General features: G+C 35.5%; 1 protein-coding gene across 1 annotated transcript in view; it reads left to right on the top strand.

The window, feature by feature from the left end:
- The window catches only part of slc2a9l2 (solute carrier family 2 member 9, like 2), a 168,886-nt gene that overhangs the window by 65,497 nt on the left and 86,152 nt on the right, over positions 1-17,237 (top strand). Inside the window, exon 5 of the mRNA XM_062063704.1 lies at positions 10,771-10,895. Within this exon, the coding sequence (XP_061919688.1) occupies positions 10,771-10,895 (125 nt within the window). The remainder of the gene's footprint in view (positions 1-10,770; positions 10,896-17,237) is intronic.

Below are 17,237 nucleotides of genomic sequence, written 5' to 3'. Positions count from 1 at the left end.
TGGTTTACAGATACTAAACAAACCTAATCTAAAGCAATGGGTGAGGGCCGACATCCGGGCAACTGAGCTACATACGGGTTCTTGGAGCCATAGCAACCAGACTGACGTTGAAAACAAACCGTTGCCATTACTCTTTAACCTGTCGACCTACGCTGGTTAAACCCGTCATCCTGCCTCCAAAATGCCGAAAAACGGTGTTGTTTTTGGTTGTGCTAACCACAACTGGAAACAGGGAAAACAAAGGTTGTATTTTGTTCTGCCAAAGCGTGATAAAAGCCCACAGAGACGAGACAAATGGCTCGCAGCCAAAGTCGGGGCCGGTGGCAACAAGAGCCGCCTCACGCTGTCTATGTCGGTGGCGGTCGAGTTCCGCGACTACTTGGGGGACTTCATCGAACACTACGCCCAGTTGGCTCCCAGCAACCCGGGCATGGTGCAGGATGAGCCGCGGCGGGCCCTGAAAAGCGAGTTCCTAGTGCGGGAGAATCGGAAGTACTACATGGACCTGAAAGAGAACCAGCGGGGACGGTTCTTGAGGATCCGGCAGACCGTGAACAGGGGGCCCGGCTTGGGGTCAGACCATCGCGCTCCTGGCGCCGGGACTTATCAAGTTCCACGACACTTTGGCCAAACTTATTGACGATTACGGCATGGAAGGACGAGGAGCCCGCGGAGCTGCCGGAGGGCTCGTCGATGACTGTGGACAACAAGCGCTTCTTCTTCGACGTGGACTCCAACAAGTACGCCGTGTTCACACAAAGTTGTTGATAACTTCCGCGTCTCTTTCTTAGTAGCACGCAGGCTAAGCTAACTAGCAAGCTAAGCTAACTAGCAAGCTAAGCTAAGCCTGAGAAGCTTTGAAGTTCACTGAGACGAGTCTGACGCAAATAATACATTTTCGTTTTTTCACACGATAAGCGAATAAGTAAAAATGCGTAAATGAAGGATTTCACGCCGACTTCCAAGCCACAACGCTCGTTAAATGCTTTTTCTGTCAATGCTGTGTTCGCTGTGAGCTGCTTTGTTTTCAACCAATTCCCGGTTGCTAGGGGATTGGTAGGCGGAAGTGACGTAGGTCCGCCCTCACCCATATGCACCATTAAAGTTGGAAATGATAAGCGTGTGTTCTCTGACCGGAACCCCACCTGGTCAATATCCGCAGAGTTTAATACTCAACAGTGGTTCTTTGCTCAAAATGTTGCATAGATGATGTTTTACAGACCATCTCTAAACCGCTTACTTCAGGAGGGTGGTCTTCTTTATGTGCCTCCACTTTGACAGTATCTTCTCACGTCATCTGTGTTGTAACGGTAGTTTTAGCGCTTCCATAGCGAGCCTACTGACAGATATAAGTTAGAAAGGGCATCTCTATCCTCCTTCAAAAGCGCAATAAAAGTTCACCTCCAGGCAGCTACAACCCTAAACTAACTCTCTCTCTCTCTCTCTCTCTCTCTCTCTCTCTCTCTCTCTCTCTCTCTCTCTCTCTCTCTCTCTCTCTCTCTCTCTCTCTCTCTCTCTCTCTCTCTCTCAATATCCATTTCTCTGTTCTCAATTGTTGATGACTGATGATAACAACCAAACCTAACCCCCCCCCCCCCTCCACACCCCGGATTGTAATTAATGTAAATAATTCAATGTGATTATCTTGTGTGATGACAGTATTATGATGATAGTATATATGATAGTATATATCTGTATCATGAATCAATTTAAGTGGACCCCGACTTAAACAAGTTGAAAAACTTATTGGGGTGTTACCATTTAGTGGTCAATTGTACGGAATATGTACTTCACTGTGCAACCTACTAATAAAAGTCTCAATCAATCAATCAATCAAAGAACTGTACTTTACTTTGTATTAGAAATGGCAACAGTGCAGGATAGAGAAAGAGAAGACGCTTCATGACTACGGCACGGACTACAATGGCGGATGCGCGCACATTTTTGGAACTTATGCAGATCGCAAATACGCAAAAGCAGGTAAGAGTAGGTAGGAAAAGTTGTTTTTGCGTAATATTGCGGAAAACAATATGTCTCCTAATAGGTGCCATTTTACGTACACCATAATAATACTTATATGTTGAAGCACAGTACGCCTGACTACGGTAGCTGTAATGCGGCGACAATCCACCAAGCGGTGCGGCTTTGTAGCTTACCAAAGTCGTACTAAAACATTTCAACAAATTTCTGAGCGCCGTGTGTAATGTTCTTAATGAAACATCAAAGTTTTGGGCTTGCTTGCTAGTGTCATTTATTGAACAGGCGTCAACCTGCAGTCAATCAATCAATGTTTATTTATATAGCCCTAAATCACAAGTGTTTTAAAGGGCTGTACAAGCCACAACGACATCCTCGGTACAGAGCCCACATAGTCCACACATATCTCTTATGTGTGACTGACATCTACTGGTCACACTTATTATGACACCAATTCGAGGTCGGTATGCACAACCAGAATGAATCCGTACGTTAGGCGCACCGGGTTGTAAGGTGCACTGTCGATTTGAAGAGAAAATGAAAAGATTTGAAGTCTGAAAAATATTTTTTATAGTCCAGTAACCAGCAACGTGAGTGTACTGGCCCAACATGGAGCTAAAATAATTAGAAAGATAACAAAAAGCGCACTCAAAAAGGAGTGAGAGAAAATAAGAAAGGATGGAGAGGAAACTGTTAACACTACACGGAACGCCGAGGGAGAGGCACAGGAAAGGAGAAGCGTGAGCGGAGCCAAAGCAGAGATGAACATGACTGGAAGGGTGAACCATCAGGGATCTACTGGCACCGAGTGAAGGGACTGGAGAGCTTAAGTCCTCTGGAGGAAAAGAATATCAGACATGTGCCAGAAACCAGGCACCGCAACAAAAAGCAGAAAGGTAGCTGCCGGATCTCGACAACTTCTTTTTGAAATGGAATGATGGCCACATCCCTAAAGTCCACCTTGCTAGAAGTCCGTGTAAAACAACATTCCTCACCAGCGTGGCAAATGCATCATGTTTGACTTCCTGTCTTCAGAAAGTGAATATCCCCGACATTATATAAGCATTCTAGGCGCAGTCAAGGCGTTGAGGGGATCTGGTTTGGTGGCTGCAGGATTAGGTCTCTGCTTTTTGCAGATGATGTGGTCCTGATGGCTTCATCTGGCCAGGATCTTCAGCTCTCACTGGATCAGTTCGCAGCAGAGTGTGAAGCGACTGGGATGAGAATCAGCACCTCCGAGTCCGAGTCCATGGTTCTCGCCCGGAAAAGGGTGGAGTGCCATCTCCGGGTTGCGGAGGAGACCCTGCCCCAAGTGGAGGAGTTCAAGTACCTCGGAGTCTTGTTCACGAGTGAGGGAAGAGTGGATGGTGAGATGGACAAGCGGATCGGTGCGGCGTCTTCAGTAATGCGGACGCTGTATCGATCCGTTGTGGTGAAGAAGGAGCTGAGCCGGAAGGCAAAGCTCTCAATTTACCGGTCGATCTACGTTCCCATCCTCACCTATGGTCAGGAGCTTTGGGTTATGACCGAAAGGACAAGATCACGGGTACAAGCGGCCCAAATGAGTTTCCTCCGCCGGGTGGCGGGTCTCTCCCTTAGAGATAGGGTGAGAAGCTCTGTCATCCGGGAGGAGCTCAAAGTAAAGCCTCCACATGGAGAGGAGCCAGATGAGGTGGTTCGGGCATCTGGTCAGGATGCCACCCGAACGCCTCCCTAGGGAGGTGTTTAGGGCACGTCCGACCGGGAGGAGGCCACGGGGTAGACCCAGGACACGTTGGGAAGACTATGTCTCCCGGCTGGCCTGGGAACGCCTCGGGAGGAGCTGGACCAAGTGGCTGGGGAGAGGGAAGTCTGGGCTTCTCTGCTTAAGCTGCTGCCCCCGCGACCCGACCTCGGATAAGTGGAAGAAGATGGATGGATGGATGGATGGATTATATAAGCCTCATAGTTGCACAGCTTTCATAAAATTACTTTTAAGGTCATCAGATGTAAAAAAAAAAGTGTATTTACCTTTCTTGGTTTACATATGCGTGAGGTCACCTTGTTGTTTCCCTCCATTATGATTGATTGTAACGCTATGGATCAATTGTGATTCATCTGAATATGCATTAGATTGATGACTCACCTTTTCCCTGCAAGATTACTCGCTGAATGATGTCCTCACCCTGATAAGTGTAATGAAAATGGATTATTACATACTTTGGCCGGCTCATATTGACGTGTAATTACTATGAGAGGTTTTATCATAGCGCAATAAAAGGTTTACTAGTTTCAAGCTTGCAGGCAGCACAGGTTCTATTGTGATTGTGAATGCTTGTTTGTTTGTCTGTCACTGACTGACGGACTGGGATAGGCTCCAGCTTCACGTCACCCTGAACAAGATAAGCCCTAGAAAATGGATGGATGGATCAGGTTGCGAACAGATGATGATTTGTATACAGTTCTGCACAGTTGTGAGTTTACAATGACCAAGAACACAAATCCAAACAGGGTTTGAGATGGATGAAGCAGGCTAACATTAGACTTACAGCCTCCACTGGGGCTGGCTACCTAAAGCGGCTACCATGATATTTCCCCTACCAACATAAAATATGGAACCAGACTGAAAAACTAAACAACATTGGTGCCTCATTTTGTTGCAAAATGTAGTTTCACTGTTGAGGAAAAAACTTCAAATAAAAGTATCATATTTTTTGCTATATAAGCCGCAGATATATAAATTGTGAAATGAGTTATTTACATAGAAATATTTGGCAAATGTTTATTTACATACCTTAATTGTTTCCAAGCAGTAAAACGGCTGGCCAAACAAAACAGAAGCCATGGTCATGGACCCACTAGCTGCGCAAGCAAGCTAATTCTGGTCGAAGCTATTTTATTTGGTACATGGTGTAATGATAAGTGTGACCAGTAGATGGCAGTCACACATAAGAGATGCGTGTAGACTGCAATATGACGCCAGTAAAAAACACCAAAGCTTTAAATGTTCCATTGAAACTAAAGAACATTACACACGGCACTCAAAAATCTGTCAAAATGTTTTAGTATGACTTTGAAGCCGCACCGCTTGATGGATTGTTGGCCCATTACGGCTACCGTAGTCAGATGTACCAGTGTTACTATGGTGTGTGTATAAGGACAGCAAAATGGCACCCATTAGCAAACATATTATCTGGTGTTTTGTTTCACAATATTATGCAAAACCAACTTTTCTTACCTTCTGGTACCTGCTGATGAGTATTTGTTTTGTATCCTGAAAATATGCGCACGTCCGCCACTGTAGTCTGTGCCTATGTCGTAGTGGATAAGCTTCTTCTGCATCTCTATCTTCTTGTTATGTGACATTCATGTTGCCATTTCTAATATAAAGTAGTGTCAAGTTCTTACTTATATCTGTCAGTAAACTCACCATGAAAGCACTAAAACATACCGGTGTAGTGACTTGACATTATTCACCCAAGGAACTTTACTTATTAGAGAGTTCCAGTCACGGGACACATTTCGGGCGTTGTTGTTGCACTAGTGAGCCACGGATGAGGAGATGCTGCTCCGTTATTGATTGAAGTAAAGTGTGAATGTCATTAAAACAGTTAGCGCCATCTTTTGACACTTCTTCCACTCCCGTCCTTGCACGCTACACCGCTACAACAAGGAGAAGACGCTGTCCAAGTGGAGGCACGTAAATAAGAGTGCCCACAAAATGGTGCATCCTGAAGAGACTGTCAGAAAGTGAGTTGAAGTAAAACAACATTTTGAGCAAAGAAGCAGCATGACATGTTATGTAGACCAGTAGTCTCCAACCTTTTTGTAGCTGCGGTCAACGCTTGAAAATTTGTCCCACGGACCGGGGGGACAAAAAAAAAAAAAAAAAAAAAATTTTTCATAAAGAAATACAATCATGTGTGCTCACAGACTGAATCCCTGTCGACTGTATTGATCTGATATATAATGTATATATTGTGTTTTTTATGTTGATTTAATAAAAAAAAAATTTTTTTAATTTTTTTTAATTTTTTTTATTTATTTCTTGTGCGGTTTGGTGGTTGGGGACCACTGATGTAGACCACAAGGAAGTCTTTTACATTTAGAAAATAATCCTAATAAAATGACTCATGTGTATATTCATTTCACCCACTTTGCACTTCTATATTTTTTATATTTTTATATATTTACACATTGTTTTCTTGCATGCACACATCACACTGTGTGGAATGGCCTCAATCTCGTTACCCTGCGTAATGACAATAAAGCTGATTCTGATTCTGATTCTGACTCCTTTAATGCACTTTATAATCCGGTGTGCCTTTTGTATGAAAATAGACCTGACTAGACCCGCTCATCGGCAGTGCGCCTTATAATCCCGTGCGCCCTATGGTCCGAAAAATACGGTGCACAAAACTAACAGGGAGGAAAAGTGGATTTTGCATAATAGAACCACTTTAAGATACATTGGAGAATCCCTCCAGCCCAGACAAAAAAAATAATTTTTAAAGGGCCAAAATTGATTTGGGTCCTTCCCGTAATGAGTGTTTTTCAACTTCTGACTGTAAGTACAGTACGTAGTGGACTCCTCCAGGGACAAAATGACCTCACTGCTCTTGAATGATGTTGAAAAGAACCGTGAGACTTCTGAAGAGTTTTACAAAGTTCCCCATATGATCCTTCTTGGATTTCTAGTGATCCACACTGACTCAGACTCAAAAAATGCATAATTCATTTCCCATTAAACTTAGCTGAACCAGCTGCTGCTTTTCTTGAGATAGTCTCAGAAAGGTTCAAGTTCATAGGTGAGAGTTCAACGTATAATATATGTCAAATATAAAGGGACTGGCTCATTAAAAGTTCCCATGTGGTCATTTCTTTTCATATATCCTCTGATTCCTCAATTATTCAACAGAATACTTGATCAAGATCTTAAAGAAACGGTCCAACATGATGATGAGGGAATGTTGAAATGAGGAACCCCCTGCTGGGTCTGCTTGGTGTTTGTACTTCCATCCAAATAAATCCAACTTCACCTCACTCATGATTGCTGTGTAAGTTTCTGTGTCAGCAGTTCTTAACAGGATCTCAGTGCAAGTAAGAAGGTAACACATCAGAGCAGAAGAAACATTCTTTTAAAGGGCAACTGCATTTTGTTTGGAAATGTTGCCCTTTACTCACAACCATTATGTGAGACAAGCACTCATCTTTTTATTTTCTATGCATTATAACTTGTAAATAAACCCTAACAAGTCAGTTAACAATACTATTACACATGTGAAGCGCTCTAAAAAGTATCCACCTTCCAACGTTTTATATATATGCTGTAAGTATATATGTCATGTATAACATTCATAATAACATGTCATATATACATGATGTAAGTATATATGTAGTATCTAGTAACATTCATAATAACATGTAATATATACATGATGTAAGTATATATGTCATGTAGTAACATTCATAATAACATGTCATATATACATGCTGTAAGTATATATGTCATGTAGTAACATTCATAATAACATGTAATATATACATGATGTAAGTATATATGTCATGTAGTAACATTCATAATAACATGTAATATATACATGATGTAAGTATATATGTCATGTAGTAACATTCATAATAACATGTAATATACACATGATGTAAGTATATATGTCATGTAGTAACATTCATAATAACGTGAATATATACATGATGTAAGTATGTATGTCATGTAGTAACATTCATAATAACATGTAATATATACATGATGTTAGTATGTATGTCATGTAGTAACATTCATAATAACATGTAATATATATACATGATGTAAGTATATATGTCATGTAGTAACATTCATAATAACATGTAATATATACATGCTGTAAGTATATATGTCATGTAGTAACATTCATAATAACATGTCATATATACATGATGTAAGTATATATGTCATGTAGTAACATTCATAATAACATGTAATATATACATGATGTAAGTATATATGTCATGTAGTAACATTCATAATAACATGTAATATATACATGATGTAAGTATATATGTCATGTAGTAACATTCATAATAACATGTAATATATACATGATGTAAGTATATATGTCATGTAGTAACATTCATAATAACATGTAATATATACATGATGTAAGTATATATGTCATGTAATAACATTCATAATAACATGTCATATATACATGATGTAAGTATATATGTCATGTAGTAAAATTCATAATAACATGTAATATATACATGATGTAAGTATATATGTCATGTAGTAACATTCATAATAACATGTAATATATACATGATGTAAGTATATATGTCATGTAGTAACATTCATAATAACATGTCATATATACATGATGTAAGTATATATGTCATGTATAACATTCATAATACCATGTCATATATACATGATGTAAGTATATATGTCACGTAGTAACATTCATAATAACATGTAATATATACATGATGTAAGTATATATGTCATGTAGTAACATTCATAATAACATGTAATATATACATGATGTAAGTATATATGTCATGTATAACATTCATAATAACATGTCATATATACATGATGTAAGTATATATGTCATGTAGTAACATTCATAATAACGTGAATATATACATGATGTAAGTATGTATGTCATGTAGTAACATTCATAATAACATGTAATATATACATGATGTAAGTATATATGTCATGTAGTAACATTCATAATAACATGTAATATATACATGATGTAAGTATATATGTCATGTAGTAACATTCATAATAACGTGAATATATACATGATGTAAGTATGTATGTCATGTAGTAACATTCATAATAACATGTAATATATACATGATGTAAGTATATATGTCATGTAGTAACATTCATAATAACATGTAATATATACATGATGTAAGTATATATGTCATGTAGTAACATTCATAATAACGTGAATATATACATGATGTAAGTATGTATGTCATGTAGTAACATTCATAATAACATGTAATATATACATGATGTAAGTATATATGTCATGTAGTAACATTCATAATAACATGTCATATATACATGATGTAAGTATATATGTCATGTAGTAACATTCATAATAACGTGAATATATACATGATGTAAGTATGTATGTCATGTAGTAACATTCATAATAACATGTAATATATACATGATGTAAGTATATATGTCATGTAGTAACATTCATAATAACATGTAATATATACATGATGTAAGTATATATGTCATGTATAACATTCATAATAACATGTCATATATACATGATGTAAGTATATATGTCATGTAGTAACATTCATAATAACATGTAATATATACATGATGTAAGTATATATGTCATGTAGTAACATTCATAATAACATGTAATATACACATGATGTAAGTATATATGTCATGTAGTAACATTCATAATAACGTGAATATATACATGATGTAAGTATGTATGTCATGTAGTAACATTCATAATAACATGTAATATATACATGATGTAAGTATATATGTCATGTAGTAACATTCATAATAACATGTCATATATACATGATGTAAGTATATATGTCATGTAGTAACATTCATAATAACATGTAATATATACGTGATGTAAGTATATATGTCATGTAGTAACATTCATAATAACATGTAATATATACATGATGTAAGTATATATGTCATGTAGTAACATTCATAATAACATGTAATATATACATGATGTAAGTATATATGTCATGTAGTAACATTCATAATAACATGTAATATATACATGATGTAAGTATATATGTCATGTAGTAACATTCATAATAACATGTAATATATACATGATGTAAGTATATATGTCATGTAGTAACATTCATAATAACATGTAATTTATACATGATGTAAGTATATATGTTGTATCTAGTAACATTTATAATAACATGTAATATATACATGATGTAAGTATGTATGTAGTATCTAGTAACATTCATAATAACATGTAATATATACATGATGTAAGTATATATGTTGTATCTAGTAACATTCATAATAACATGTAATATATACATGATGTAAGTATATATGTAGTATCTAGTAACATTCATAATAACATGTAATACTATCTAGCTATCTATTTCAGTATTTTGAACATTATGATGATTCATTTAAAAAACTCATCACAACGTTCACGTCAACGTTTCCCGACAACATCACTGATTATTACTCATTGCAGACTTCATGATAAAACATCACTTACTGTACAAGGTCTGCTGACGGCTAAGATGTTTATATATTCCCTTTTAGATGAAAAATGACTCATAATCCTCAAAGAAAAGGGGAATGGAACCAAGCGTCTTTTTGTGTCCTTCTCGCCATTTCCGGCCCTAAATTGAATGTGAGAGTCTCCAACTACTCTGATTACATTGTAAGCAGACTTTTCATCGCATTTATTTATTATTTACAATGCATTAAAAAACAATTCCATCCGTTGTCATGTCTTTTGTAGTGATTGTAAACAACAGGCAACTCATTATAATCAAATATACTAATTAGGCACAGTTGAGTTCCCCAAGATATAATCAGAGACATGACCGCTTGCTTACAGGAAGTTGTTCCTTGTGTTGCGCAATGTGTGTGTTGTGCTGTCATTATATGACATTTGGATTCACTCCTCATACACCTGAGTAAGTTATTGAGCTCAACTTGTGTTCAAGTCATTCCAGCATGCAATTAGCTTCGTACTTTTCTTAGTTTGTCGTTTCCATGTCAACTTTGTGTTCCAACTAAGCGCTTTCTTTTCCAAACAGGAAAGGAACCCTCATGGTGAACAATGTCTTCGCTGTGACGGCTGCACTGCTTCTGTCCCTGGGAGAGTTGGCCCGCTCTTTTGAAATGCTCATCATTGGCCGCTTCATTATCGGAGTGGACTCTGGTAAGTTCTCGCTCTTGGGAAGCCCATTTCCCTTTGATAAGTTGAACGTTTACACCAGTAGTATATTTAGTCTTAATGTGTTTACACCAGTAGTATATTTAGTCTCAATGTGTTTACACCAGTAGTATATTTAGTCTCAATGTGTTTAGACCAGTAGTATATTTAGTCTCAATGTGTTTAGACCAGTAGTATATTTAGTCTCAATGTGTTTACACCAGTAGTATATTTAGTCTTAATGTGTTTAGACCAGTAGTATATTTAGTCTCAATGTGTTTAGACCAGTAGTATATTTAGTCTCAATGTGTTTACACCAGTAGTATATTTAGTCTCAATGTGTTTAGACCAGTGGTATATTTAGTCTCAATGTGTTTAGACCAGTAGTATATTTAGTCTCAATGTGTTTAGACCAGTAGTATATTTAGTCTCAATGTGTTTACACCAGTAGTATATTTAGTCTCAATGTGTTTACACCAGTAGTATATTTAGTCTCAATGTGTTTAGACCAGTAGTATATTTAGTCTCAATGTGTTTACACCAGTAGTATATTTAGTCTCAATGTGTTTAGACCAGTAGTATATTTAGTCTCAATGTGTTTACACCAGTAGTATATTTAGTCTCAATGTGTTTAGACCAGTAGTATATTTAGTCTCAATGTGTTTAGACCAGTAGTATATTTAGTCTCAATGTGTTTAGACCAGTAGTATATTTAGTCTCAATGTGTTCACACCAGTAGTATATTTAGTCTCAATGTGTTTACACCAGTAGTATATTTAGTCTCAATGTGTTTACACCAGTAGTATATTTAGTCTCAATGTGTTTAGACCAGTAGTATATGTAGTCTCAATGTGTTTACACCAGTAGTATATTTAGTCTCAATGTGTTTACACCAGTAGTATATTTAGTCTCAATGTGTTTACACCAGTAGTATATTTAGTCTCAATGTGTTTACACCAGTAGTATATTTAGTCTTAATGTGTTTACACCAGTAGTATATTTAGTCTCAATGTGTTTACACCAGTAGTATATTTAGTCTCAATGTGTTTAGACCAGTAGTATATTTAGTCTCAATGTGTTTACACCAGTAGTATATTTAGTCTCAATGTGTTTAGACCAGTAGTATATTTAGTCTCAATGTGTTTACACCAGTAGTATATTTAGTCTCAATGTGTTTACACCAGTAGTATATTTAGTGTCAATGTGTTTACACCAGTAGTATATTTAGTCTCAATGTGTTTACACCAGTAGTATATTTAGTCTCAATGTGTTTAGACCAGTAGTATATTTAGTCTCAATGTGTTTACACCAGTAGTATATTTAGTCTCAATGTGTTTAGACCAGGAGTATATTTAGTCTCAATGTGTTTAGACCAGTAGTATATTTAGTCTCAATGTGTTTAGACCAGTAGTATATTTAGTGTCAATGTGTTTACACCAGTAGTATATTTAGTCTCAATGTGTTTAGACCAGTAGTATATTTAGTCTCAATGTGTTTAGACCAGTAGTATATTTAGTCTCAATGTGTTTACACCAGTAGTATATTTAGTCTTAATGTGTTTACACCAGTAGTATATTTAGTCTCAATGTGTTTACACCAGTAGTATATTTAGTCTCAATGTGTTTAGACCAGTAGTATATTTAGTCTCAATGTGTTTACACCAGTAGTATATTTAGTCTCAATGTGTTTAGACCAGTAGTATATTTAGTCTCAATGTGTTTACACCAGTAGTATATTTAGTCTCAATGTGTTTACACCAGTAGTATATTTAGTCTCAATGTGTTTAGACCAGTAGTATATTTAGTCTCAATGTGTTTAGACCAGTAGTATATTTAGTCTCAATGTGTTACACCAGTAGTATATTTAGTCTCAATGTGTTTAGACCAGTAGTATATTTAGTCTCAATGTGTTTACACCAGTAGTATATTTAGTCTTAATGTGTTTACACCAGTAGTATATTTAGTCTCAATGTGTTTAGACCAGTAGTATATTTAGTCTCAATGTGTTTACACCAGTAGTATATTTAGTCTCAATGTGTTTACACCAGTAGTATATTTAGTCTCAATGTGTTTAGACCAGTAGTATATTTAGTCTCAATGTGTTTACACCAGTAGTATATTTAGTCTCAATGTCTTTACACCAGTAGTATATTTAGTCTCAATGTGTTTAGACCAGTAGTATATTTAGTCTCAATGTGTTTACACCAGTAGTATATTTAGTCTCAATGTGTTTAGACCAGTAGTATATTTAGTCTTAATGTGTTTACACCAGTAGTATATTTAGTCTCAATGTGTTTAGACCAGTAGTATATTTAGTCTCAATGTGTGTACACCAGTAGTATATTTAGTCTCAATGTGTTTACACCAGTAGTATATTTAGTCTCAATGTGTTTAGACCAGTAGTATATTTAGTCTCAATGTGTTTACACCAGTAGTATATTTAGTCTCAATGTGTTTAGACCAGGAGTATATTTAGTCTCAATGTGTTTAGACCAGTAGTATATTTAGTCTCAATGTGTTTAGACCAGTAGTATATTTAGTGTCAATGTGTTTACACCAGTAGTATATTTAGTCTCAATGTGTTTAGACCAGTAGTATATTTAGTCTCAATGTGTTTAGACCAGTAGTATATTTAGTCTCAATGTGTTTACACCAGTAGTATATTTAGTCTCAATGTGTTTACACCAGTAGTATATTTAGTCTCAATGTGTTTACACCAGTAGTATATTTAGTCTCAATGTGTTTAGACCAGTAGTATATTTAGTCTCAATGTGTTTACACCAGTAGTATATTTAGTCTCAATGTGTTTAGACCAGTAGTATATTTAGTCTCAATGTGTTTAGACCAGTAGTATATTTAGTCTCAATGTGTTTACACCAGTAGTATATTTAGTCTCAATGTGTTTAGACCAGTAGTATATTTAGTCTCAATGTGTTTAGACCAGTAGTATATTTAGTCTCAATGTGTTTACACCAGTAGTATATTTAGTCTCAATGTGTTTAGACCAGTAGTATATTTAGTCTCAATGTGTTTAGACCAGTAGTATATTTAGTCTCAATGTGTTTACACCAGTAGTATATTTAGTCTCAATGTGTTTAGACCAGTAGTATATTTAGTCTCAATGTGTTTACACCAGTAGTATATTTAGTCTCAATGTGTTTAGACCAGTAGTATATTTAGTCTCAATGTGTTTACACCAGTAGTATATTTAGTCTCAATGTGTTTACACCAGTAGTATATTTAGTCTCAATGTGTTTACACCAGTAGTATATTTAGTCTCAATGTGTTTACACCAGTAGTATATTTAGTCTCAATGTGTTTAGACCAGTAGTATATTTAGTCTCAATGTGTTTACACCAGTAGTATATTTAGTCTCAATGTGTTTAGACCAGGAGTATATTTAGTCTCAATGTGTTTAGACCAGTAGTATATTTAGTCTCAATGTGTTTAGACCAGTAGTATATTTAGTCTCAATGTGTTTAGACCAGGAGTATATTTAGTCTCAATGTGTTTAGACCAGTAATATATTTAGTCTCAATGTGTTTAGACCAGTAGTATATTTAGTGTCAATGTGTTTACACCAGTAGTATATTTAGTCTCAATGTGTTTAGACCAGTAGTATATTTAGTCTCAATGTGTTTAGACCAGTAGTATATTTAGTCTCAATGTGTTTACACCAGTAGTATATTTAGTCTTAATGTGTTTACACCAGTAGTATATTTAGTCTCAATGTGTTTACACCAGTAGTATATTTAGTCTCAATGTGTTTAGACCAGTAGTATATTTAGTCTCAATGTGTTTACACCAGTAGTATATTTAGTCTCAATGTGTTTAGACCAGTAGTATATTTAGTCTCAATGTGTTTACACCAGTAGTATATTTAGTCTCAATGTGTTTACACCAGTAGTATATTTAGTCTCAATGTGTTTAGACCAGTAGTATATTTAGTCTCAATGTGTTTAGACCAGTAGTATATTTAGTCTCAATGTGTTTACACCAGTAGTATATTTAGTCTCAATGTGTTTAGACCAGTAGTATATTTAGTCTCAATGTGTTTACACCAGTAGTATATTTAGTCTAATGTGTTTACACCAGTAGTATATTTAGTCTCAATGTGTTTAGACCAGTAGTATATTTAGTCTCAATGTGTTTACACCAGTAGTATATTTAGTCTCAATGTGTTTACACCAGTAGTATATTTAGTCTCAATGTGTTTAGACCAGTAGTATATTTAGTCTCAATGTGTTTACACCAGTAGTATATTTAGTCTCAATGTCTTTACACCAGTAGTATATTTAGTCTCAATGTGTTTAGACCAGTAGTATATTTAGTCTCAATGTGTTTACACCAGTAGTATATTTAGTCTCAATGTGTTTAGACCAGTAGTATATTTAGTCTTAATGTGTTTACACCAGTAGTATATTTAGTCTCAATGTGTTTAGACCAGTAGTATATTTAGTCTCAATGTGTTTACACCAGTAGTATATTTAGTCTCAATGTGTTTACACCAGTAGTATATTTAGTCTCAATGTGTTTAGACCAGTAGTATATTTAGTCTCAATGTGTTTACACCAGTAGTATATTTAGTCTCAATGTGTTTACACCAGTAGTATATTTAGTCTCAATGTGTTTAGACCAGTAGTATATTTAGTCTCAATGTGTTTACACCAGTAGTATATTTAGTCTCAATGTGTTTAGACCAGTAGTATATTTAGTCTCAATGTGTTTAGACCAGTAGTATATTTAGTCTCAATGTGTTTAGACCAGTAGTATATTTAGTGTCAATGTGTTTACACCAGTAGTATATTTAGTCTCAATGTGTTTAGACCAGTAGTATATTTAGTCTCAATGTGTTTAGACCAGTAGTATATTTAGTCTCAATGTGTTTACACCAGTAGTATATTTAGTCTTAATGTGTTTACACCAGTAGTATATTTAGTCTCAATGTGTTTACACCAGTAGTATATTTAGTCTCAATGTGTTTAGACCAGTAGTATATTTAGTCTCAATGTGTTTACACCAGTAGTATATTTAGTCTCAATGTGTTTAGACCAGTAGTATATTTAGTCTCAATGTGTTTAGACCAGTAGTATATTTAGTCTCAATGTGTTTACACCAGTAGTATATTTAGTCTCAATGTGTTTAGACCAGTAGTATATTTAGTCTCAATGTGTTTAGACCAGTAGTATATTTAGTCTCAATGTGTTTACACCAGTAGTATATTTAGTCTCAATGTGTTTAGACCAGTAGTATATTTAGTCTCAATGTGTTTACACCAGTAGTATATTTAGTCTTAATGTGTTTACACCAGTAGTATATTTAGTCTCAATGTGTTTAGACCAGTAGTATATTTAGTCTCAATGTGTTTACACCAGTAGTATATTTAGTCTCAATGTGTTTACACCAGTAGTATATTTAGTCTCAATGTGTTTAGACCAGTAGTATATTTAGTCTCAATGTGTTTACACCAGTAGTATATTTAGTCTCAATGTCTTTACACCAGTAGTATATTTAGTCTCAATGTGTTTAGACCAGTAGTATATTTAGTCTCAATGTGTTTACACCAGTAGTATATTTAGTCTCAATGTGTTTAGACCAGTAGTATATTTAGTCTAATGTGTTTACACCAGTAGTATATTTAGTCTCAATGTGTTTAGACCAGTAGTATATTTAGTCTCAATGTGTTTACACCAGTAGTATATTTAGTCTCAATGTGTTTAGACCAGTAGTATATTTAGTCTCAATGTGTTTACACCAGTAGTATATTTAGTCTCAATGTGTTTAGACCAGTAGTATATTTAGTCTCAATGTGTTTACACCAGTAGTATATTTAGTCTCAATGTGTTTAGACCAGTAGTATATTTAGTCTCAATGTGTTTACACCAGTAGTATATTTAGTCTCAATGTGTTTACACCAGTAGTATATTTAGTCTCAATGTGTTTAGACCAGTAGTATATTTAGTCTCAATGTGTTTACACCAGTAGTATATTTAGTCTCAATGTGTTTACACCAGTAGTATATTTAGTCTCAATGTGTTTACACCAGTAGTATATTTAGTCTCAATGTGTTTACACCAGTAGTATATTTAGTCTCAATGTGTGTACACCAGTAGTATATTTAGTCTCAATGTGTTTACACCAGTAGTATATTTAGTCTCAATGTGTTTACACCAGTAGTATATTTAGTCTCAATGTGTTTAGACCAGTAGTATATTTAGTCTCAATGTGTTTACACCAGTAGTATATTTAGTCTCAATGTGTTTAGACCAGGAGTATATTTAGTCTCAATGTGTTTAGACCAGTAGTATATTTAGTCTCAATGTGTTTAGACCAGTAGTATATTTAGTGT

This window comes from Entelurus aequoreus, linkage group LG01 (assembly GCF_033978785.1).
Source record: "Entelurus aequoreus isolate RoL-2023_Sb linkage group LG01, RoL_Eaeq_v1.1, whole genome shotgun sequence".
Taxonomy (NCBI): Eukaryota; Metazoa; Chordata; class Actinopteri; order Syngnathiformes; family Syngnathidae; genus Entelurus; species Entelurus aequoreus.
Note: the sequence above shows the minus strand (reverse complement) of the source record. Positions and strands in the feature narration are given on the sequence as shown.